This window comes from Notechis scutatus, chromosome 16, assembly GCF_049901735.1.
Source record: "Notechis scutatus isolate UNSWTSFEM ecotype Mainland chromosome 16, rNotScu1.2, whole genome shotgun sequence".
Taxonomy (NCBI): domain Eukaryota; kingdom Metazoa; phylum Chordata; class Lepidosauria; order Squamata; family Elapidae; genus Notechis; species Notechis scutatus.
Genome location: NC_142024.1, coordinates 7,542,501 through 7,567,500, shown reverse-complemented (window position 1 = coordinate 7,567,500; position 25,000 = coordinate 7,542,501). Strand labels below are relative to the sequence as shown.

Below are 25,000 nucleotides of genomic sequence, written 5' to 3'. Positions count from 1 at the left end.
CTTAAGTTGCGATAAGATGAACGTTTGATTTTACTGTGTTTGTATACATTTGTTTAATCAAGCCTTTTTATAATAATAAGAATAAAAAAAAAATTCTGGAGGAGGAAAATGTCGAGAGATGAACAACACTTTTCCTTCCCAGTTGATGATGTTATGCATGGTCTAGAAAAGTATAGAACAGGTTGGAGCTGGTTCTCCAAACGACTCAACTGCAGCCCTCAACGTACAACCACAATTGAGCCCAAAATGCTTCGTGGCTAAGCGAGACTGTCGTGAAGTGACTTTGGCCCCATTTTACGACCTTTCTTGCCACCGTCGTTAAGTGAATCAGTGCAGCTGTTCAGAGAGCAACACAGCTGCAAAGAGGATCCGGGCGACCATCGTAACTATGAGTCGGTGGCTAAGCACCTGAATTTTGATCACAAGTCACCCCTTTTCAGCACCGCTGTAACTGCAAATGGACGTTAAATGATCTTTTGTAAATCGAGGGCTACCTCTACGTCCCTGAGCAAGATTTTAAATTCTTTTATTTCTTTTTTGTTCCTCGAGAAATGCCTGACTGGGGAGAGCCGATTTACAGAAACGAGCCCCAAACGTCTCCCCAATAAAATAATAATCGCAATAGCACTTAAGACTTATATACCGCTTTATAGTGCTTTCCAGCCCTCTCTAAGTGGTTTATACAGTCGGTTTATTGCCTCCAACAATCTGGGTCCTCATTTTACCCACCTCGGAAGGATGGAAGGCTGAGTCGACCTGGAGCCTGGTGGGATTTGAACTGCCAAATTGCAGCCAGCAGAAGTAGCCTGCAGTACTGCACTCTAACCACTGCGCCACCGAGGCTCTTGAAAAAGTTAAGACCACATTGGGTGGAGTGTGGACTATCAGGATGAAAATTTAGGGCCGGTTCAAATTCAGGACAAAAGTTTTATAAGAAACCAGTTCCTCTAAAACATACTATGAATGGTTGCAGGGACATGGCTAGTCTAGGGAAGAGAAGGACCAGGGGAGACAGGAGAGCAGCCTTCCAAGATTTGAGGGGTTGCCCAGAGAGGAGGAAGGGGGTCAAGCTATTCTCCAAGGCCCCCAAAGGCCAGAAAAGGAATAATGGATGGAAACTGAACAGGGAGAGATTCAACCTGGAAATAAGGAGGAACTTTCTGACAGTGAGAACAATCAACCCACGGAACAGAAGTTGCCTTCAGAAGTTGTGGGAGCTTCATCCCTGGAGGCCTTCAAGAAGAAATTAGACTGCAAATCTGTCAGGAACGATGCAGGGTCTCCTGCTTGGGCGCAGGGGTTGGACTAGATGACCTGGTCCCATCCAACTCTGTTAACCTGTGAAATGGCGTAGGGTCTCCTGCCTGGGCAGAGGGTTGGACTAGATGGCCTACAAGATCCCTTCCAACTCTGTTAATCTGTTATCTGTATCTCTAATGTGGGAAACCAACAGCAGCCATTGGTAGGATTCTAATTTTTTTGACTACCGGTTCTGTGGGCGTGGCTCGATGGGCGTGGCTTGGTGGGCATGGCTTGGTGAGTGTGGCAGGGGAAGGATATACTTGTAAAATCCCCCTTCCCTCCCCCACCCCACTAACCTGCTTTCCAGCTCCGTTCTCCCGGGCAGGGCAACCCAAGAAGACTCAGCCGATCAGCTGGGACTCGATGGGAGGCAGAGAAGAGAGATGGGGTTGGCTGGGCCAGTCAGAGGTGGGATTGGCTGGTTCTCCCAACGACTCCAAATGACCAGTTCTCCAGAACCGGTCAGAACCTGCTGAAGACCCACCTCTGAACAGCACCCACCTGGCACGGAAACCCACTGCGTTGGCGGAGATGTCTACACCGACGAGATTGCGGGATGCCACGGGGTGCGTGTGTGGTCATGTTTGTGTAGCTGGAGCCGTGAGGAACGCAACGCTTGTTTAAGTCCTTTGGAATGTCTCTCTGAAGAGAAGATTGCCTTGCATTCCCCCCACCCCAAAAAAACCCCCTCTGTTCATGCTTCTGATGTCACCCTGTAATGAAACAGCCTTGGGAATGTTTGCGGATAAGTGAGATGTTTTTTTTTTTTTTCATCTTTCCAGGTGGAGAGATAGAAGCAGCTGCCAAAAGCTCTGTTCCTCGCTCCTCCTTCTCCGTGGGTTTTTCTTTCTTCTTCTCTCCAAATGTAGATGTTTCCGACTTTCCGAATTAATTAGCAGAAATGATTCTCGGGATGCTTAGAATGCAAAGGCTTTCCCCGTCACTTCCCACCGTCTCGCAGCATCCTGTCTGTTCGTATAAAAACGATCCATTAGGATGGATCATGATTTGAAAGGGTGGAAGGAAACCAAACCATGGGAAGTCTGTAGAGATTCTCAGGCATCCAAGTCATGGTTATCCCAAAAGGTTGTGCTTTTTTTGTGTGTTCAGGAGGCAATTGGACTTCCTTGGTTTTTCTCTGAAGAGGTTTCACTTCTCATCCAAGAAGCTTCTTCAGCTCGGACTGGATGACGGGGGAAGGGAAGGATCTATATTCCTTGCAGACAGAGCTGGTCGTTTGCATCCTTTTTAGAGGGTCGTTGAGGCCGCTTTGTCCTAAGGGGTCACTTGAGTAGTGTATCCTGGTTTTTGTAGTCTGCAATTTTTCCTTTGGAAATCCCTTCCTTCTCCTGCATCATTCCAAGGGTGCTCATTCCAAATTGTAGGGCTAAAAGTCTGCAGAGATTCTCCATCATCCAGGTACGGTTGTCCCAAAGGTTCTATTTTCAGGAGGCAACTGGTTTTTCTTGTTTTTTTCTTTTTTCTTTTGAAGATATTTCACTTCTCATCCAAGAAGCTTCTTCAGCTCTGACTGGATGATGGTGGGGAAGGGAAGGATTTATATTCCTTGCAGACAGAGCTGGTCATTTGCATCCTTTTTAGAGGGTCGTTGAGGCCGCTTGGAGGTTTGTCTGTGTCCTCAGGGTCACCTGAGTGGTGCTCCTGGTTCCTGTAGTCTGCAATTTTTTCCTCTGGAAATCCCTTCCTTCTCCTGCATCATTCCAAGGGTGTCCATCCCAAATTGTATAGCTAAAACTCGGCAGAGATTTTCTGTCCTCCAGGTCATGGTTGTCCCAAAGGTGCTTTTTTTTCTTTGCAGCTGTCTTCAAGGAATATAAATCCTTCCGTTCCCCACTATCCTGTCAGAGCTGAAGAAGCTTCTTGGATGAGAAGCAAAACCTCTTCAAAAGAAAAAGAAACAAGGAAGTCCAATGGCCTCTTGAAAAAAAAAAAAAAAGCACCTTTGGGACAAACCACGAGGAAAAAAAAACTCCAGAAAGGATAAAATATAACTGCTCCGAGGCTGTGCAGAAAACGATGTTGCAAAAAAAACAACACCCTCAAACTTTTAATAAGATAGTCCTCAACTTACAACCATTTGTTTACAGCAACAATGGCACTGAAAAAAAAAGTGTCTTACACCCGGTCCTTCCCCTTACGACCCGTGATCAAAATTTGGGCATTTGGCAACCGGCATACATCTACAAGTTGTTAAGTGAAGCAGTCTGTAACCCTAAGTTCTATACCTGCAATCGATTTGGTTTTTTTGTGTGTCGTACAGGTCACCCTTCAAGAAGTGAGGGGAGCCAAATGTCAACTCGTGAAACATTTTCTATGCCCGTTTTGTAGTTGCCAACAGAGAGGGAGGGAGAGGAGTTTGGGGGAGCGGTGCAGCAGTTTGGGGGTGAGGGTGCATTCCATGCCTACCTTGCAGAGATTGTACTGGCCGACTGGAGTTTCTGCTGCGCAGATCTCTGGTTGGAGGGCATGATTGATGACTCTTGGCTGTGGACGTGTTACGTTGGAGAATATGGATTGTGGTGCACCCAGAGGGGTGGGTGGTGGGTCAGGATTGGGGATGACAGCGGGTTGCGTGTCTCAGGGTCGGCTGCGTACAGGTCTTGCCAATAGGTCGCTGCTAATGAATGATTTGAAGCTTTTGGAAGTTTGGCTCAAGGGTCATGATTTAATTAGGGCGATCGCTGGAATCCTGACACAGTCCCCATTGTGGTTGGTAAGTGAGGAACGCCTGTATCCAGATGGATAACCACAGAATTGGGAGTCTTTTTAAAAGGGGTGTCCATTCTCTAGGGATGCTCCTTGCAATATTATTATTATTATTATTATTATTATTATTATTATTATTATTATTATTATTATTATTATTATTATTATTATTATTTTGCTTTAAAAATTGGGCAACATAAGGGCCTGCAGACTAAAACATATGAAGAACAGTGGCAGAAATGAATAGTCTAGACCAAGGATCTCCAACCTTGGCAACTTGAAGACTTGTGGACTTTAATTCCCAGAATTCCTTAGCCAGCTTTGCTCAGTTTTGCTGGCTGAGGAATTCTGGGAGTTTAAGTCCACAAGTCTTAAAGTTGCTACGGTTAGAGACCCCTGGTCTAGACCAGGGGTGTCAAACTCAAGGCCCGTGGGCTGGAACCGGCCCACAATGTGGTTGGATCCAGCCCACAGGGATGTCCTGGAAAATGTAAGGCAGGGGTCTTCAAACGTGACAGCTTGAAGACTTGTGGACTTCAACTCCCAGAATTCCTCCTCCAGTCATGTTAGCTCTGGAATTCTGGGAGTTGAAATCCACAAGTCTTAAATTTACCAAGTTTGAAGACCCTTGATGTAAGGGGCCAGCCCGCATCGCTTCGGCCCGGTCTACCCAATGTGAAGAGGAAACATGCCAGCAGTTTGGGGTGGCATCAAACTGGCCACACCCACCCAGTCGGCCATGCCCCCCCCAGCCCTCCCCCCTTGAGGTCAACCACAGCCTGATGAGCCCTCAATGAAATTGAGTTTGACAACCCTGGTCTACAGAAAAGAAGGATTAGGGGGTGACATGATAACAGTCTTCCAATATTCGAGGGGCTGCCCCAGAGAAAAGGGAGTCAAAATATTCTCCAAAGCACCCAAGGGTAGGACAAGAAACAATGGGTGGAAACTAACCAAAGAGAGAAGCAACCTAGAACTAAGGAGGAATTTCCTGACAGGGAGAACAATTAACCAGTGGAACAACTTGCCTCCAGAAGTTGCAAATGCTCCAACACTGGAAGTTTTTAAGAAGAGACTGGATAACCCTTTGTCTGAAGTGCTGTAGAGTTTCCTGTCTAAGCAGTTGGTTGGACTAGAAGACCTCCAAAGTCCCTTCCAGCTCTATTCTGATTGATTGATTGAACCCACCCCAAAAAAATATTTGACTGCTCCTCTGAGCCAATTGGCTTGAGATCAATTTTTAAAAAATCTGAATTTTGTAGGGATCATGTGTGCTCCGTCAATATATGTTGAATCCACCCTGTTTATGAACTGGGACCGAAGTGAAAACTGGAGACTTGTCTCAAGAAGATGGATCCATGCCATCATACCAACAGTCCTTATTTCAACACCTTGTAAGCCACAAAGGAGGTAATTAAAAGTTAAAAATGAGACAGGTGCCATAGCAAGATTTAGAGAAGGGAGATTCTTGTTTACCAAAACTTACCGTGGGGGCTGGTTTTCCACCAGAGACAAGGCAGACCAAGGTAAAATTCTGGGCTTGGTAGCGGCTGAATGGAGCTGGGGTGTCCGCAGCAATGACCGAGATGGATGTGGGAGGTGCTGGTGGGAGAAGGAAGAAGGTTCGTTACTCATCTGATCAACCATAAGCATCACATCTAGGAATGAGGTCAACTGGAGATGTTTCTCCAAGACTTCCTGGATCTTGAAGATCCTAGTGAAGATCCCAGGAACATCACATCTAGGAATGAGGTCAACTGGAGAGGTTTCTCCAAGACTTCCTGGATCTTGAAGATCCTAGTGAAGATCCCAGGAACATCACATCTAGGAATGAGGTCAACTGGAGATGTTTCTCCAAGACTTCCTGGATCTTGAAGATCCTAGTGAAGATCCCAGGAGCATCACATCTAGGAGGTCAACTGGAGATGTTTCTCCAAGACTTCCTGGATCTTGAAGATCCTAGTGAAGATCCCAGGAACATCACATCTAGGAATGAGGTCAACTGGAGAGGTTTCTCCAAGACTTCCTGGATCTTGAAGATCCTAGTGAAGATCCTAGGAACATCTCATCTAGGAATGAGGTCAACTGGAGATGTTCCTCCAAGACTTCCTGGATCTTGAAGATCCTAGTGAAGATCCCATGAGCATCACATCTAAGAATGAGGTCAGCTGGAGATGTTTCTCCAAGACTTCCTGGATCTTGAAGATCCTAGACTTCTCTCCAAAATAGGGTGAGATGTATCAGGAACCCACTATAGTTCTAGGGTTCACCTCTGTCAGGTTTTCCCTCTAAAATGTGGGAAACCTGCCCCTTCTATATCACCACCCTGGCAACCTGGAGAACATCTGGAGGAAGGATAGAATGGATTGAAAAAAAAGGGGGAGGCTTAGAAGCAGTGTCATCTTCTGTTGGGCCAGAAATGGAGAATGCAGAATCTTCTCTAAAGACTCAAGATTCAAAAAAAGAGCTTTTCAGTACAGAACATTTTTGAGAGTGAACAGAGTTTCTTTCATTATTTACAGAGATTTATTTTTCCAAGTTATTCCCCAAATCCCCAACTCTATTACTGAAGTGATAAAGACACAAATGTTTTAAATTCTCTCTTAAAAATACATGCTCGCCCTGGTAGCAATTACACACGGAGTAGTTAAGTTTCCAGGGTTTAAAGTAGGACGTTTTGCTCTGATGAAAAGTTTGTTTTTGTTTCACTGATGCTTTTTATGAGCTGAGAAATGCAGATCCAGCAAAGAATAAGTCAATACCTATTGTGGTGTCTATGCAGCAAAGATTCTCGTCTCCCGTGGTTATGATCACAAAAATCATTCTTTTTTTCTTTTCTTTTTGTAAGTGGTTTGGAAAAAAAGAGACCTTTTTCTTCCAAGCACACACGAGGAACTCAGCCAAGGAAAAATAGATGAAATGAGACTATGGTCTATCGTGAACCCAAACTCAAACGATGGCTTATGATGATAGCCACCCAGAGTATTATTATTAATTAATAATAGCATTGTTTATTTTATTTGACTTCTACAGCTGCCGGTCAGTGTTCCAACTAACCAACTCCAAACCAATAAACTCCGAGACAAACAGTTCCTCAAAGTTCCATTTTATTAGAGTTGTCATATTGGCACACCTGGGAAAACCCAAATCTGAAAGTTCCAGGTTTTCCCTCCCCAAAAGAAATGCAAAGATCCATCCCTTGCTGCACCCATCAGTCCATCACGAGGCCCAATCAAATCTTTGTCCCAACTGGAGACATTCCCCCTAGTCACTCCCCTCCAGGTGCAGGGCAATATGTCCTTGACTCTCTGAGAAAGAGTGTTGTTGTCTAATCTTCTACCCCGCTATGAAATTCCCAGGCACTGAATGTGGCAGCCTCGAAGCTTCCAAGTAAAATATGGCTTCCAAGTTTGACACTGCCCTTCTCAGTAAATGACTCCGGACAGCTATAGAAATCAATCAATTAAAAAAAAACTGCTATTATTTATTAAATTTTTATGACATCGATCTCCCCTATAAAGTGACTCTGGGAGCCATCACTGTTATTATGTTCACCGTATTTTCAACACTACGCAGAGCTGTTCCTCAAGCAATATGGCTTCGTGGGACACACTGCTGGCTTAACGCAACTAAATTCTTTCTCAGAGAGTCAAGGACATGTTGCCCTGCACCTGGAGGGGAGTGACTGGGGGGAATGTCTCCAGTTGGGGTGAAGATTTGATTGGGCCATGTGATAGACTGATGGACGCAAGCGATGGATCTTTGATTTCTCTTTTGGGAAGGGAAAACCCGGAACTCCCCAATTCAAGTTTTCCCAGAGAGCCGCACCTGCTGGCATGGCTGTTGGCCAAGAGAGATGGGACTTCTAGTTCGTCAACTTCTGGAGGGCCACAAACCCTCCCAACAGAAGTTGCCAAAGCCTCCATTGAAATCTCCGTTGATGTTCTCCACCGAAAACGTGCATGTCTCTCTACTTCCCATGGAGTGTCTATCTTCCTTTATTAAAAAAAAGAACAGGTCAGCTTTGTGGGTTGGGAGCCCCAGCTGGTGAACACCACTGCCGTGACACTAAAATTAGCAGAGCGGGGTTGATTTATGACAAGCGATGGGCCGTGAACGTCATTTGCTCCTCCTGTGGGATCTCCAGGGACTGGTGCAATGCGAAGGAAATTGGACCCTCCTGTTTAGAGTCAGGACAGAGAGAGAGAAGGGTGGACAGATGACCTTAAGAAGTCATGGTTGCACACCACTGCGTCCCTCTTGGCCTCTTCGGGATGGAAATGGCTTCTTGGAAGACCCCCTCCAGCTCAAACGATGGGCTCATTCCATCCTCAGGCATTCCTCAAAGAGATTTCAAGAACCGCGGGCCTCTTCACTTCATAACTCATTCAACGGGTACAAGATCCTTCCTGTCTTCCTTGCCTTCGTGTAGATTTGCATCCCCGGGCAAGAAAAACGGGCCAGGAAGAAAGGAAAGAGAAAATGTCCCAAAGAGAGAGAGAGAGAGAGAGAGATACTACGGGGAAGAGATTAATGGAGAAAGAGGAAGGGGGAGGGAAAGAAAAAATATAGATGCCCAAGCTCAGGAGTCTAGATGCAGATTTAAATAACGGCGCAAAGCCAGCCTACATAGCAGAATGTAACTGTCGTAACATAGCCCGCGGGTGATTTGTGCTCCTGCCATGAAAGAGTTTGCCAAATTTGGGGCATTTCTGCTTCCAAAGAAGCAGAGGAAGGAGGAGCTTGCCACAGCTGCTCAAAAACTCAAGGAACTTGGAGAGAAGGGGGGCTCCCGAAAGGACATCAAGTCTGGCCCTCCTAATAGGAAATTCAGAGCCTCTTCTTGGAAGGGTGTGTGGCACCCAAAAGGGACCATCCACCTGTTTAGGAAGATTTTTCCATCATCCACTCTTTCTCCTAAAGCTCAGGTAGGTTCTACCTTTCATGAAACAGGCAAAACCATTCCAGCAATGCTTGTTGTCCGGTCGGGGTCAAGTTGGGGTGAATGTTCATAGATCTTGGCCAAGAGGAGATGGATGAAGTAGCATTGCTCGATTCAAAAACTCTCTACCTTCTTTTAATGACCCATAATCCCTTGCCGGGTGGAGTCTGGACAACTGAATGGAGCTAGTAGAGTGTTTACTGGCCGGATGCCCTTCCTGTTGCTAGTAAAGAGTTTTGTTCAGCAGATATTTTCTCATTGTACTCAAGAGAGAGATAAATATATGCCTCTATCTAGGATCAAACTCACAGCCTCCTGATCGTGAGGTGAGAGCTCCACCGTCCTGTTAGAGCTGAAGAAGCTTCTTTGCATGAGAAGCGAAACGCCTTCAAAAGAAAAACCAGAAAGTCCAATTGCCTCTTGAAAATAAATAAATAAATAAAAGCACCTAAATGTACAAAAAGACATCAGGAACCTTCTTTCATATGTGTCCTAAAGCAAAGAAATTTTGGAATAAAATAAGGATCCGTTTGCAAGAAATAATTGGTTTAAAAATAGAACTTAAGCCTGAAATGTTCTTACTAGGGATAATTAGAGGTGATTACAAGAAAGATATTGAATATATAATAATACACATATTGACAGCAGCTAGGATAACATATGCCCAAATTTGGAAATCAGAGAGTAGTCCCCCAGATGATTATGATTATAAAGAAAATTATGGACTGTGCAGAAATGAATAAACTTACAATGGAATTGCAGGAGAAGGAAGAAAAAGAATTCAATACGGTCTGGGAAAAATGGTATGTCTGGTTAGATAACAGGAATAAAAGACAATGTAAAATGTAAATGTAAATTGTATGTATGTATGTATGTATGTATGTATGTATGTATGTAAATGAATACGAAAAAGTCGATGCCACAAATTACCGCCAAAATTGTAAATATGATTTGTTTTTAAAAGTGTAAAATTTAATACAATTTATTATTAAAAGGAAAAAAAAAAAAACCTTTGGGGACAACCGTGACCTGAATGAATCTCCATAGATTCCCCCCCACCTTGGGGTGTCTATATTATAAAGAGGAAGGTCTGGCTGTCCTTAAGAGGTCTCCCAGATCATCATGCATTTTAGGTAGGTTCTAATCAGCAACATTTATGTCCTCGTCAGCTGCTGGCACCCTTCATAAGGGGCTGACAATGTGTCATGTTAGTGAGAAGACTTATTGCAGGAGTCCCTCTGTCTGGCGTCGGCCCCCTCCACCTCTAAACCCCCCCTTCCCTCCCTTCGCCCGGAGCAACTTCCCATGGGTGCCAGCAGCCTTCGCCACCCTCCTTAATCATGCCTCTCGAACACCGAACACCGAGCCATGAAGTCACCCATCACAACCAATTAAGGGTGCTGTCTGGAGGACAAGATCTTTACCTAATGCAGGGATGGCTAAATTTAGAACCAGCCGACAGAAAGAGGTGCAAATTGCCTGGCCCGACCCAGGAGATGTCAGAATCTAATTACACATCTGCAAGAAGGCGCCCCCCCACACATCGCCCCCCACCCACCGCACCGAGTCGAGAAGATGGAGGAAGGGAGTCAGCCGACTAGAAAAGTCTGTCAAGCAGCGTATATATTCGTTCTTCTCTTCCTCCTTCAGGAGTGGGATTCAATTTTTTTTTTTACTCCTGGTTCTGTGGGCGTGGCGTGGCTTGGTGGGCGTGGCTTGGTGGGCGTGGCAGGGGAAGGATATACTGCAAAATCCCCCTTCCCTCCCCCACCCCACTAACCTGCTTTCCAGCTCCGTTCTCCTGGCCAGGGCAACCCAAGGAGACCCAGCCGATCAGCTGGGACTCGATGGGAGGCAGAGAAGAGACGGGGTTGGCGGGGCCAGTCAGAGGTGGTTCTTTTGCCGGTTCTCCCAATGACTCCAAATTTCCGCTCCTGGTTCTCCAGAACTGGTCAGAACCGGCCGAAGGCCCACCTCTGACGAGAAGGGAAAGTACCACTTGATAAGGCCTTCGTAAGACCACGCTTGGAATAACTGCATCCAGCTTTGTTCGCCAAAGTTGAGACTTGAGAAAGAACAATAAATAGAAGAGGGGGAAAAGCTACGTAGAAAATATAAAATGGTAATAAAGATATGGAACAGAATATAAACATGAGCATGAAATGGAGTTTGGTGTCTGTATGAAGAAGCGATAACCTGGGGACCATGCTATTTTCAAAAGAGATGTTTTATTTGTATTTTGTTTTTTTGTGAAAACCCAAATAAAATTTTCAAAAAAGAAAAGAAAAGAAAAGAATAAAGATGAGCAGGGAATTAGAGATTAAAACACAGGAAGACCAGTTGCAGGAATTGGGTAGGTCTAGTTTAATGAAAAGAAGGACTGGGCTGACATGAGAGCACTGGACTAATATTGAGGGGCTGCCGCGAAGAAGAAGGGGGTCAACCTTAAACTAGACATGCCCCATTTCTGCATCTGTCCTTTACATGTTTAAACCTCCAGTCTCCAGTCATCTTTGTCGCTCTTCTTTGCACCCTTTTCTAGAGTCTCCACATCTTTTTAAAATGGTGGTTACCAAACCTAGAGACGGTTAGGTTAGCAAAAGATGAGGCAGCAGGGAAAGAGGGGGGAAGAAACTCAAAACCTCCCCACCGGAGGTGATATCCAGCCGGTTCTGACCAGTTCTGGAGAACCGGTAGCGGACATTTTTGAGTCGTTTGGAGAACCGGCCAACCCCGTCTCTCTTCTCTGCCTCCCATCGAGTCCCAGTTGAGTCTCCTTTGGTTGCCCTGCCCCAGGAGAACAGAGCTGGAAAGCAGGTTAGTGGGGGGTGGGATTTTGCAGTAACCTTCCCCTGCCACGCCCACCAAGCCAAGCCACACCCACAAAGCACCACGGCCACAGTTGATTGGTTGGGTCTCCTTTGGTTGCCCTGCCCCAGGAGAACGGAGCTGGAAAGCAGGTTAGTGGGGTGGGTGGGATTTTGCAGTAACCTTCCCCTGCCACGCCCACCAAGCCAAGCCACACCCACAAAGCACCACGGCCACAGTTGATTGGCTGGGTCTCCTTTGGTTGCCCTGCCCCAGGAGAACGGAGCTGGAAAGCAGGTTAGTGGGGGGTGGGATTTTGCAGTAACCTTCCCCTGCCACGCCCACCAAGCCAAGCCACACCCACAAAGCACCACGGCCACAGTTGATTGGCTGGGTCTCCTTTGGTTGCCCTGCCCCAGGAGAACGGAGCTGGAAAGCAGGTTAGTGGGGGTGGGATTTTGCAGTAACCTTCCCCTGCCACGCCCACCAAGCCACGCCCGCAGAAACGGTGGTAAAAAATTTTTTAATCCCATCACCGCTCCCCGCTTTGACTGTCTTTGTCCAAGAGGGAAGGAAGGGGAAAGGCCACAGATGTCGCAGAGAGCTGCATCCAAAGAGAGCTACTATTTGTTGGGATGTATGTTTCTTGACCAGGTCTACCCCGCAGGGCTGGCGCACCGCCATGGCTCCATCGGGCAGTGGGACTCTGAAGCCACGCCTGAATGGGGTGTTCCAGGTAGATATTTAACCACCCTTCTCCTTGTGTCAATCTACTCCGAGAGTAGTCCGGAATGGGAATTTTCTCATGGATTCCCGGTCGAACAATCTGGAGTTTTGGACGCCTAAACGGTTAATAATAAGAAATATGTCAAGCTTTTTTTTTTTTAGAAAGCAAGTATTTGCCATAGCTGTCCTTGTGCAAATTGTTCTTCTCTCGGGCGCAGCCTCGGCATTCTGCATCTTTAATACATTATGCATTAAGAAGAAATCTTTGATTGCTAACTCTGCAGCCTGGTTTTAGCACGTTGCATTAGGATTCTCAATCCTCCGTAATTCAGCTGCGACGAACGCTAGTTGGTATTCTGGTCACCTTGGGCGGAGGCTCAAACGGGGGGCCTGCCAGATGTCTGGCCCGCCAATTCCTGCCACCCCGGTCGAAAACATGGCCTGTAAGTTGCAGGAGGCAAATGGCTTCTAGTAGTAGAATTGGTACATGGAGTGGCTTCATATACGGCCAGGAGAATGTTTTCTTTGGAAGGAAGGAAGGAAGGAAGGAAGGAAGGAAGGAAGGAAGGAAGGAAGGAAGGAAGGAAGGAAGGAAGGAAGGAAGGAAGGAAGGAAGGGAAGGAAGGGAGGGAGGGAGGGAGGAAAGGGGAATGAAAAGAAGGAAGGGGAATGAAAAGAAGGAAGGGGAAAGGGAGGGAGGGAGGGAGGGAGGGAGGGAAAGGAATGGAAAGAAGGAAGAAGAATGGAAGGAAGGGAGAGTGGAAGGAAGGGAGGGAGGGAGGGAGGGAGGAAGGAAGGAAGGGGAATGAAAAGAAGGAAGGGGAAAGGGAGGGAGGGAGGAAAAGGAATGGAAAGAAGGAAGAAGAATGGAAGGAAGGGAGAGTGGAAGGAAGGGAGGGAGGGAGGGAGGAAAGGGGAATGAAAAGAAGGAAAGGGAAAGGGAGGGAGGGGAGGGAGGGAGGGAGGGAGGAAAGGGAATGAAAAGAAGGAAGGGGAATGAAAAGAAGGAAGGGGAAAGGGAGGGAGGGAGGGAGGACAAGGAATGGAAAGAAGGAAGAAGAATGGAAGGAAGGGAGAGTGGAAGGAAGGGGAGGGAGGGAGGGAGGGAGGGAGGAAAGGGGAATGAAAAGAAGGAAAGGGAAAGGGAGGGAGGGGGAGGGAGGGAGGGAGGGAGGAAAGGGGAATGAAAAGAAGGAAGGGGAAAGGGAGGGAGGAAAAGGAATGGAAAGAAGGAAGAAGAATGGAAGGAAGGGAGAGTGGAAGGAAGGAAGGGAGGGAGGGAGGGAGGAAAAGGAATGGAAAGAAGGAAGAAGAATGGAAGGAAGGGAGAGTGGAAGGAAGGGAGGGAGGGAGGGAGGGAGGGAGGGAGGAAAGGGGAATGAAAAGAAGGAAAGGGAAAGGGAGGGAGGGGAGGGAGGGAGGGAGGGAGGAAAGGGGAATGAAAAGAAGGAAGGGGAAAGGGAGGAGGAAAAGGAATGGAAAGAAGGAAGAAGAATGGAAGGAAGGGAGAGTGGAAGGAAGGAAGGGAGGGAGGGAGGGAGGGAGGAGGAAAGGAATGGAAAGAAGGAAGAAGAATGGAAGGAAGGGAGAGTGGAAGGAAGGAAGGGAGGGAGGGAGGGAGGGAAGGGGAATGAAAAGAAGGAAGGGGAAAGGGAGGGAGGGAGGAAAAGGAATGGAAAGAAGGAAGAAGAATGGAAGGAAGGAAGAGTGGAAGGAAGGAAGGGAGGGAGGGAGGGAGGAAAAGGAATGAAAAGAAGGAGGAAGAATGGAAGGAAGGGAGAGTGGAAGGAAGGAAGGGAGGGAGGGAGGAAAAGGAATGGAAAGAAGGAGGAAGAATGGAAGGAAGGGAGAGTGGAAGGAAGGAAGGAAGGAGGATGGGAGGAGAGGAGGGAGGGAGGGAGAGAGGAAGGAAAGGGTATGGCAAGAAGGAAGGGGAATGGAAGGAAGAAGGGAGGGAGGGAAGGCAGAGTGAAGGGGAAGAAAGGGGGAGGAGAGGGCAGGCAGGGAGGGAGAAGAAGAGAGGAGAGGAGGGAAGGGAGGTCCCCTACTGAGGGATTGATCTCATTTCACAAGCTACGCCTGACCTCCATAGCCACCAATCCTGTCTGCAATCTAAAGAACATTTTCTTCCATCAAAAGCAACAATCTTTGGTCATTAAACAGCACAGTCGATCACAAGGGCGAGCCGGATAGCTCTCTCCTCCCCTCTGTCTATCTTGGGAGTCCAATTACCTCATCCTTCCCTTCCCCCCACCGTATTAATTTTTTGGGCTCACACGATCTTGATGGTTTGGAGTCTCTTCTTCTAAAAAGAGGGAAATAGGTCACCTTTGTGGACCCTGAAAGTGAGCTGGGGAACTGGGCTGGCAAAGAAGGAAGGAAGGAAGGAAGGAAGGAAGGAAGGAAGGAAGGAAGGAAGGAAGGAAGGAAGGAAGGAAGGAAGGAAGGAAGAAAAGAAGGAAAGGAAGGAAGGAAGGAAGGAAGGAAGGAAAGAAAGGAAGGAAGGAAGGAAGGAAGGAAGGAAGGAAGGAAGGAAGGAAGGAAGGAAGGAAGAAAAAGAAAGAAAGAAAGGAAGGAAGGAAGGAAGAAAAAGAAAGGAAGGAAGGAAGAAAGGAAAAAAAAGAAAGAAAGGAAGGAAGGAAGGAAGGAAGGAAGGAAGGAAGGAAGGAAGGAAGAAGAAAGAAAGAAAGGAAGGAAGGAAGGAAGAAAAAGAAAGGAAGGGAGGAAGGAAGGAAGGAAGAAAGGAAAAGAAAGAAAGAAAGAAAGGAAGGAAGGAAGGAAGAAAAAGAAAGAAAGGAAGGAAGGAAGGAAGGAAGAAAAAAAAGGAAGGGAGGAAGGAAGGAAGGAAGGAAGGAAGGAAGGAAAAGAAAGGAAGGAAGGAAGGCAGAAAGAGAAAGAAGGAAAGAAAGAAAGGAAGGAAGGAAGGAAGAAAAAGAAAGAAAGAAAGGAAGGAAGGCAGAAAGAGAAAGAAGGAAGGAAAGAAAGAAAGAAAGAAAGAAAGAAAGAAAGAAAGGAAGGAAGGAAGGAAGGAAGGCAGAAAGAGAAAGAAGGAAAGAAAGAAAGGAAGGAAGGAAGAAAAAGAAAGGAAGGAAGGAAGGAAGAAAAAGAAAGGAAGGAAGGAAGGCAGAAAAAGAAAGAAGGAAAGAAAGGAAGGAAGGAAGGAAGGCAGAAAGAGAAAGAAGGAAAGAAAGGAAGGAAGGAAGGAAGGAAGAAAAAGAAAGAAAGGAAGGAAGGAAGGCAGAAAGAGAAAGAAGGAAAGAAGGAAAGAAAGAAAGAAAGAAAGAAAGGAAGGAAGGAAGGAAGGAAGGAAGGAAGGAAGGAAGGAAGGAAGGAAGGAAGGAAGGAAGAAGAGGAAGAACTCAGCAAGGTGGAAATATTTAGCAGTCTTGTGAACGAACACTCAAGGAACTTCAAAAATACTTGCCTAAATACTGTAAATATAGCCTCAAGTGTGGAAAATTGCCAGCAGACGAATCAAATCGATACCTCTGGATGTTAATGACACTCCTTCAATTCTATCACCCCCTTTTCAATGCCCCTCCTCCCAAATTGGCAGGGGGGTGGTGGGCAGAAATGGTAGAGGGAAGTCAATGGTGGAGGCTAATTCTCTTTTGAAAAGAAAAGAAAAAAAACCAAGCCATGGGGAAGTGGGCATGATGGTTTGGGTGCAAGACCATTTGACATGATATAACAATATTTGAGGGGCTGCCCCAAAAGAAGAAGGGGGTCAAGCTATTCTCCAAAGGACCAGAAGGCAGGACAAGAAACAACGGATGGAAACTAATCACGGAGAGAAGCAACCTGGAATTAAGGAGAAACTTCCTAACAACGAGGACAATTAACCAGTGGAACAGCCTGCCACCAGACGTTGTGGGTGCTTCATCACTGGAGATTTCCAAGAAGAGATCGGACAACCATTTGTCTGAAATGGTATATGGAACCGGGATGGCGAACCTAGGGCATGCGTGCCATTTGTGCCAGCGTGCAAGCTGCAGGCAAACTTAACCTTACATTTGATTTTCGGCTGGTTTGAGGCCTTTTTCGGAAGGGCTCCTGCAGGCTTTGCGGGCGAAAACTAGCCCCGTTCGTCACTTCCTGGTTTTCCGAAAATACCGGAAGTGGTGGAACGGGGCTAGTTTTCGGCCTGCAGAAGCCTGCAGAAGCCTTTCTCAAGCCTCTGGGAGGCCGAAAATCAGATGTGAGGCACAGTGCAGGTAAGGGGGTGGGGATTGTGTGCGGAGGCGTAGGTGGCAGGTGTGTGTGCTTGTATTGCCTTCTGGGTGCTGGCATGCAAGCGCACACCCAATTTTGGGCACAGGAGCCCAAAAACGGTTAGCTACCACTGGTCTAGAATTATCTGCCTGAGCTTGGGGTTGGACTAGAAGACCTCCCAAGGCCCCTTCCATCTCTGTTATTCAGTTGCAGGGGTTCTGAAGCCACCCTCTAATCTGCTTTCCTTTTTTCTCTTCTTCTTCTGATGACCAAGTTTGATAACTACTCTACAAACGGGTCAAGGTATCACCCGCCTTCTTCCTTGGAAACCGAGACCTTGGGTTGGTTCGAGGATTGGAGCAGGGAAGCGTCGTTAAAATGCCAGCAGGTCTCACAACACGCAAGAGGAAAATTCTCAACGTGGCACAGAAAGGGGAACTGGAACCCCCAGCAGGCACAGGAGACGGCGATGGGGTAACATTGCACACCGAAAAGGAGCGCCCCTGGGGCTAACTTTATTCCCCGAGCGTGCAATTTGATTGCCTTTAATGTCCAAGGGTGCTTAGGTGTAAATGTTACAAGCTGGCATAAAATCACTGAAGACCCCATTGGGCAGAGTGTTGGTTGGGATGTTTTTATCTCTGTGGCCAAGCTCCCCTGCTGCGGTTTTAATGAACAGACATCAGGCATCCTTAGTGGCTGATAGAGATAGAACGCATGTCAGAAAGGGAGGGAGGGAAGGAGGGGAAGGAAGGAGAGGGAGGGAAAGAAGGAAAGAGGAAGAGGAAGAAGGAAGGAAAGAAAGAAGGAGGGAGGGAGGGAGGAAGGAATATGATGGATGTGGATGGATGGATGGATGAAAGGAGGGAAGGAAGGAGAGGAAGAGGAAGGAAAAAGAAGGAGGGAGGAAGGAAGGAAGGGAGATGGATGATGGATGGATGGAAGGAAGGAAAAAGAAGGAGGGAGGGAGAGGAAGGAAGGAATATGATGGATGGATGGATGGATGGATGGATGGATGGATGGATGGAAGGAGAGGAAGGAAGGAGAGGGAGGGAAAGAAGGAAAGAGGAAGAGGAAGGAAGGAAAGAAGGAGGGAGGGAGGGAAGGAATATGATGGATGGATGGATGGATGGATGGAAGGAAGAGAGGAAGGAAGGAGAGGGGAGGAAAAGAAGGAAAGAGGATAGAGGAAGGAAGGAAAGAAGGAAAGGGAGGGGAGGGAGGAGGAATATGATGGATGGATGGATGGATGGATGGATGGATGGATGGATGGATGGAAGGAGAGGAAGGAAGGAAGGAGAGAGGGGAAAGAAGGAATGAGAGAGGAAGAGGAAGGAAGGAAAGAAGGAGGGAGGGAAGGAATATGATGGATGGATGGATGGATGGATGGATGGAAGGAGAGGAAGGAAGGAGAGAGGGAGGGAGGAAAGAAGGAAAGAGGGAAGAAGGAAGGAAGGAGGGAGGGAAGAAATATGATGGATGGGTGGAAGGCAACTTCTGTTCCGCCAGTGGATTGTCCTCCTGTTTGGAAGTTTCTGCTCAATTCCATTTTGCTTCTCTCCTTGATTAGTTTCCATCCATTGTTTCTTGTCCTGCCTTCAGGTGCCTTGGAAAATAAGCTGACCCCCTCTTCTTAGGGGCAACCCCTCAAATATACCGTTATCATGTTTCCCCTGGTCTTTCTTTTCTCTAGACTGGCCATATCCAGCTCCTGCAACCGTTCTTCATAGGTTTCTGTCCCCAGGCCTTGAATCCTCTTAGTTGGTCTTCTTTGCACTTTTCCCAAACTCTCACCATCTTTTTTGTAACGGGGTGGCCAAAACTGGATGGCTTGAGTAAACCTGTTACCTAGTTTTTTCTCCTCCTTGCAATCTTTCCTCTGAAGTCACTCATCCGCAAGTTAGATTTAAAAGCTTTGTTTCTCTCTCTCCCGTGCTTATTCCATACTTATTAGTTCATTTTTCCAGCCGTCTGTTCAGCTCTGGAATCTCCCATGAAGTCTCTGGCCGGGCTGATGAAGAGTGGAAACTTACGGATCGGCCCAAGGGTTCCTATTAAAAAGGAATAGCCTTCAGGCATTGTATGCCTCTTGTCCAATCTCCGCAGCTTTAAAACTACAAGGCTCTTCATAATGAGACGAGAACTCTGCTGGGAAAACAAATATCCGGAAGAAAGAGATATCTCCAGAGATCTTCTTGCAAGTCTTTCAGGACAGCGGCAAACTAAGGTTGTTATTCTGAGTTTCTCCGGCTCAACTTTATCCCGGGAACGTCGAAACGGAGAGAGCTCGAAGCTTCCTCTCCAATTTATTTTTGTCCTTGCTCTGACCCAGGCTCCGTAAACCGTAACCGCGCACGCTTGCTTATTTTAAAAGCAAGACTTATTTTATCGCCACGCTGGGAATCCTTTTCATTCCCAGCCAGAATTAATCTCAAACAGTCCCCCGAGATAAGCCTCCACCTTTCAGTTCTGGGAAGCGCTGCCAAAAACAGAAGTATCAAATGAACTAGAGAAGAAACCAAACGAAGTACAAAACAACAACAACAACAACCGAAGTACAAAGAACTTCAAGGATGACTCTGAACCGATTGAACGACTTTGCTTCCTGCAAAGGTTTCATCATCTTGGCCTGATTTTTATACCTTACGGGAGGGGCAATCACCTCCCAGCCTTACTCCCGAGTTGCCCCTTTTGTTTCAGCTGCTCTTGCCTTCTAGCAGCTCTGTGCATACGCACACTGGGAACAGGCTCCCCTTGCTCCTTTTCCTTGCTGCTGCCAGACCCTGGAGGCTCTGGATTCAGCACCCCACTCCCAGATGGTCCTGGCCCCATCTCTGCATCGGACGCGGGACCCTCGTCCGAGTCCTCCCCAGACTGGTCCCCGTTCTTCCCCACTGTCTGGTTTCGCTGCCATCTGCACAGGCTGCTGGCGAACCACAACACACACAGGGGATGCATCATCGATCGATCACGTTGCACCCGATTTGTGCCCAACGGGGACTCAACCTTGCACCCCTCCCTCCACCTTCTCCCCTTTCACACACAAAGTTTTCAAAGAAACAAAACAGTGGTGTGGAAACACGTCCCCTCCCCCAACTTCCTTTTATTCTCTCACGTGGCACGAAACCAAGGAAATATGTTTGTGGCAATATATGTCAAAATGTCCACAAAAGCTGTGTTTTCATTCCCCCGGATGAATTAAGAGAAGCAACTGAGGAAGGACCCTGACCGGATCTCAACTCTGAGACTTCGTTGGCCTTGTCAAAAGGGCCAGTTCTATTTATGAGACTGTTTTAAGATGGAAAGGGGAGGGGTGTGTCTCCTAGGACTTCCCTCCGTTAATTACATCTTTTGGACGTGGTTTCCTGCTAGGAAAGGAATGATTCTTTTCTCGTTGCAGTGGCTGACAGCATCCATCTAGGGGAAAGGGGACACGTCAAACCAAAATGAAGGACTGGTGAGAGAGAGAAGGAAAATCCTACAGAACCAAGACCTAAATGCTAACAGAAGAAGAATTACTCTGATTCGAGGGGACATTCTTTAAAGATCTTCCTCTATTAAAACACTTCTGAAACATTTTCTGATGGCCAGTTTGGTTAAAGACACCAGAGTAGGAACCAAGAATCATAGAATAACAAGAGTTGGAAAAGGGACCTTGGAGGTCATCTAGTCCAACCCCATCCCCCACCCCCGCTCGAGATGGCGTTAGACCTGCCTTGGGCATGAAACCAGCTGGGGTGACTTTGGGCCAGTCACACACTGTCTCTCTGGGCCCTAGGAAGGACCAACCGCTTCTGAAAAACCTTCGAGAAAGTTCCAGGGACTTATATCCGCCAGTCTCCGAGAATAGTACACAATTAAATAAAGGGGAAAGTATTGAAAGTATAATAACTGCTTCTTCATTTGGTATTTTGTCATTGCTATCCCAGGGGTTGGAGCCAGTTTGAGGGAGGAGAGACGCTGAATTCTAAGTAGAATAGAATAACGAGATTTGGAAGGGACCTTGGAGGTTTTCTAGTCCAAGTCTGGACTGCCACCGGGCAGAAACGGTGTAGGGTCTCCTGCTTGGGCGGGGGGTTGGACTAGATGACCTACAAGGTCCCTTCCACCTCTGATTATCTGAATGTTAAGATTGAAAAGCCCTCTCTTAACAGAGGGGGAAGGATACAACATCATCTATCTCCTGTTTACAACACAGTCCACACCCATTTGCACCACTAAGGTGACCCTGAGGACGCAGATAAACCTCCAAGTGGCCTCAAGGACTCTCAGAGAGCGAACGACTAGATGACTGCCAGGAGTATAAGGAAGTCCTCCCATTCTCCACCGTTCAGGCAAAACCGAAGAAGCTTCTTGGATGAGGAGCGAAACACCTCGAAGGAAAAACGAAGTCCAGTTGTCGTTTGAAAAAGCACTTTGGGGACAACCGTGACCTGGATGACTGAGAATCTCCACAGACAAAATAAACATCCATGAAGATCTCGCTCCCCGCTTTCTGCTCTCTTTCTAAGGAACACCCCAAATTTTTGTCGTTTGGCTCTGCCCCAGGTTGGGCTCAAGCAGGGAGACTGTCTTAAGACTGAACAAGGTGGAATGGAGCTAAGAAAGGGGAAAATGGAGGAGTTAATTGGCACCAAATGGGGGCATATTGTACCCAGCCGTCTACAAAACCTGGCCAGATAAAATGTGTCATAACTCAAAAGTGGCTCTATCATTATATGCATTTTTCCTTCTCTCTCTCTCTCTCTCTCTCTCTCCCTCTCTCTCTTCTCCTGTTTCTTTCTTTTTTTTTTAAATGTCTACTTCCTTCACTTTTGTGACACATTATTTCTCTTGATGTATTCCTCTTTTTTTTGGCAATCATTTTTCTCCGATGCTTGCATTTTTTTGCGCATGCTTTTTTTTTTTCTTCCTCTCCGCATTTCCACCTATTTTCAAGGGAACATTTCTGCACTGCGAAAACCCACACAAGATGGGCTTTAAAATATCCGCCGGAAAAAAAATAAAATAAAATGCAAAGTATGAAGAGGAGATGGGATTTCTGCCTGTTCTTCTTTCTCTCTCATGCATACCCACAAATCATACCTACACAAGAAAAAGGGATACTGAAACGGTTTGTTGGATCTGAATAGCCCCGAAATGCTACAGAAAGCCGAGCCGGTGGCAGCTTTACACAAAGCCGAAAAACCGAAAACGGCGCACAAGATAAATCCCTCTTTCAACCTCGCAGCAATTAGCGATCTTGTAAAACTGTTCCTGCTGCAAACCTTAGTGCCTAGCATGGAAATATAACAGGGTTGTGCGGTTGTTGAATTTCACAGCCTTTTGGCTCTCTGCACTTAATTATTATTTTTTAAAACAGCCTCTGGTAAGAGAGGGTTTTGGCCTATGACAAGTAGGAGCAGCAGGGAATTCATTAAGTTTTAAATATATCCAACTGCCCTTTATTTTATTTTTTTAAATTTGTGGGTTCGTTCGGTTTTAAAGATACAATTCCATCAGCAAAGTTTATCTGCAGCCAAGAGGGAAATTCTCACTGACTATCCGTTTTCCTACAGAAGTTTTTTTTTTAATGCCCTATATCAGTGATGGCTAACCTTGGTGTGTCGAAGGGAAAAAGTGTAGCCTTCCTCGGGTCGCGTGTCACTTCAAGAAATATCAATAATTTGGTTTATGACGGACTGGGCTGGGGGTGATCACACAGGGCTGTGAAACTCGTCTCCCTGGTCTCAGGGCTGCATGTGCAGGATGTCAGGATCGGAAGGCCACCTTACAGGGCTGTGAACCTCATGGATCTCCTTTCCTCCTGTAGCGTTCCTGAGGCAATGAAACTGACAAACCTCAGTTTATGGCGGTTAAAACTGGTTCTCTGCTGCAAAGATCTTGCGGCAGCGGTGACACCACGCCTCCACGCCACAAGCAGGGAGCAGGGATTGGAGCAGAGCACAGGCAGCCTCTAAATGTGCGGGTTTTCCCCACACCAACAGGCGTGTCAGTCAAAGTGCCTCGGCGTGTCACGAGTGACACGCGTGTCATAGGTTAGCCATCACTGCCCTATATCATGGCAGAGAATGATTGTCCAGTCTTCTCAAAGACCTCCCACCACTTCTGGAAGCAGATCCTTCCACTGATTTATGGATCTGGGATTGTAGAATAACAGAGTTGGAAGGGACCTTGGAGGTCTTCTAGCAGGGGACCTTATCCCATTCCAGACAAATGGTTGTCCAGTCTCTTCTTGAAAGTCTCAAGTGATGGAGCAGCCACAACTTCTGGAGGCTAGTTGGGCCTTGAGAGAAAAACAGAGTTTGAAGGTAACTGATAACAGTTAATCAGAGCTGGAAGGGACCTTGTAGGTCATCTAGTCCAACCCCCCGCCCAAGCGGGAGACCCTACACCATTTCTGACAGAGGGCAGTCCAGTCTCTTCTTGAAAGCCTCCAGGGATGAAGCTCCCACAACTTCCGAGGGCAACTTCTGTTCCATTGGTTAATTGTTCTCACTGTCAGAAAGTTTCTCCTTATTTCCAGGTTGAATCTCTCCTTCTTCCATTTCCATCCATTATTCCTTGTCTGGCCTTCGGGGGCTTTAGAAAATAGCTTGAACCCCTTCCTCCTCTCTGGGGCAGCCCCTCAAATCTTGGAAGGCTGCTCTCCTGTCTCCCCTGGTCCTTCTCTTCCCTAGACTAGCCAGGCCCAGTTCCTGCAACCGTTCATCGTATGTTTTAGCCTCCAGTCCCCTCATCATCCTGGTTGGAAGGGAAGGGACCTTGGAGGTCTTCTAGTCCAACCCCCATAGGAGACACTATGCCATTCTGGACAAATGGATGTCCAATCTCTCTTGAAAGCTTCCAGCATTGGAACACCCACATGGATGTAATGGATGGTGGGTGGCCCGTAGGAAAAGGGGGGATGAACTATGCTTGCTTTTGCACAGGGAAACCCAGAGCGGGTTTCGCTTCTTCTGTGTCAAGGTGGTTTTATCCTCTTGGTAAAAATAATGTCCCAGGAATTTCTTTTTCTGGATTCTGTTGTGGCCCGCCAGCGGAACTGGCAGCAGACTCGACAGTGAGGAGGTTGGGGAGGCCAGTCCTGGAGTCTGGGGAAGGCTCTGACGAGGGCTCTGCATCGGAGGCAGAGATGGAGCCAGGGCCGTCAGCGACAGTTATCAGCTGGAGCCTTCGGAGTCGGAGATCAGAAGAAGGGAATGCTAAGGGAAGAAGAGCAGCTGGAGCCTGTTCCATCAGTGGGGCAGAAGCAGCTGGAGAGCTGCCAGAAGGGAAGAGCTGCCAGAGAGTACAAGGGTCGACTCAGGAGTAAAGGCACAGGCGGACGGTGAACGGCCCCTTCCCAGAGGGAATAAAGAGGAGCGAAAGGGGAGTGGGGCTTTGCAGGAGACAATTAGTTCCATTCATTAGGGTGAAGATCTGTTCCTGACTTCTTCCCAAGTAATTGCTGCTACAGTGTGGCGTTTGGAAGATATCGGCCTGGCAGCTCTCCAAGCCTGATAAAGGTCTGTAGTTGTGAAATCTCTTGAAAGACTTTGCTGGAGAGGAATTCCCTTTTAACCTAAATAAAAGGGGTTTTATCGGGACGAGGAGTCGGCTCCCTGATCTTGGGAAGCCTGGGTCAGAACAGATTCACCAACTGGACAGGTAGAGTCGCTCGCGGACCAGAAACTTGGTGGTCTCTTGGGGTGAGTTGCAACCAGATTCGGACAGCTGGCACAGAGCAGGGAGGAGGTGGGTCTCGCCATTCCGAGAAGTTCTCCAACCCCGCGGAGTTTCCGCAATGCAGAACAGTCGCTCCCAGTTCCCACCTGAGCTCATCTGTCAACATCAGGTACCTTGACGCGGCCGGTAAACAAGAGCTCCAACAGCTGCTCTACTTCGACGCTTGGCACAACTCACCCCACTGCGATAATCTTGCCGCAAGATGCAAGGATGGTGTGTCTATGTGTGTGTGTGTGAGCCCCAGCCCCCACCCTCCAACCCCAGGGCACCAAAGTCCAGACTGGCAGAGAGAATGGACTCCAAGTTTTCCTCCAGCACGGCCACCAACCCCCTGCACCTTTTTAATTAGGGTTATTATTTCTTGAAACAGGGCACCCCCCATGGTTTGGGACCTCTGGTTTGGAAGGGAGAAGCCCCCCAGTCCTGTTTTGTGGCCTAAAAGAGTTAAGATCTATTTTAAAACAGAAATCACAAAATGAGCACCGGGGAAAGGAGAGAAAAAGAAAAATGCAAGAGGATGAAAAAACCGTAGCGATGATACAAACAAACAATTCA

At 47.2% G+C, this 25,000-nt stretch overlaps 1 protein-coding gene across 3 annotated transcripts in view; it reads right to left on the bottom strand.

The window, feature by feature from the left end:
- IGSF21 (immunoglobin superfamily member 21) overlaps window positions 1-25,000 on the bottom strand; it is a 157,563-nt gene that overhangs the window by 13,714 nt on the left and 118,849 nt on the right. For all 3 annotated transcript variants that reach the window (XR_015745522.1, XM_087944803.1, XM_087944804.1), the window contains exon 5: window positions 5,516-5,631. Coding sequence is in view for 2 of the 3 variants with exons in the window: in XM_087944803.1 (XP_087800929.1) it covers window positions 5,516-5,631 (116 nt within the window). In the remaining variant the exon portion in view is untranslated. The remainder of the gene's footprint in view (window positions 1-5,515; window positions 5,632-25,000) is intronic.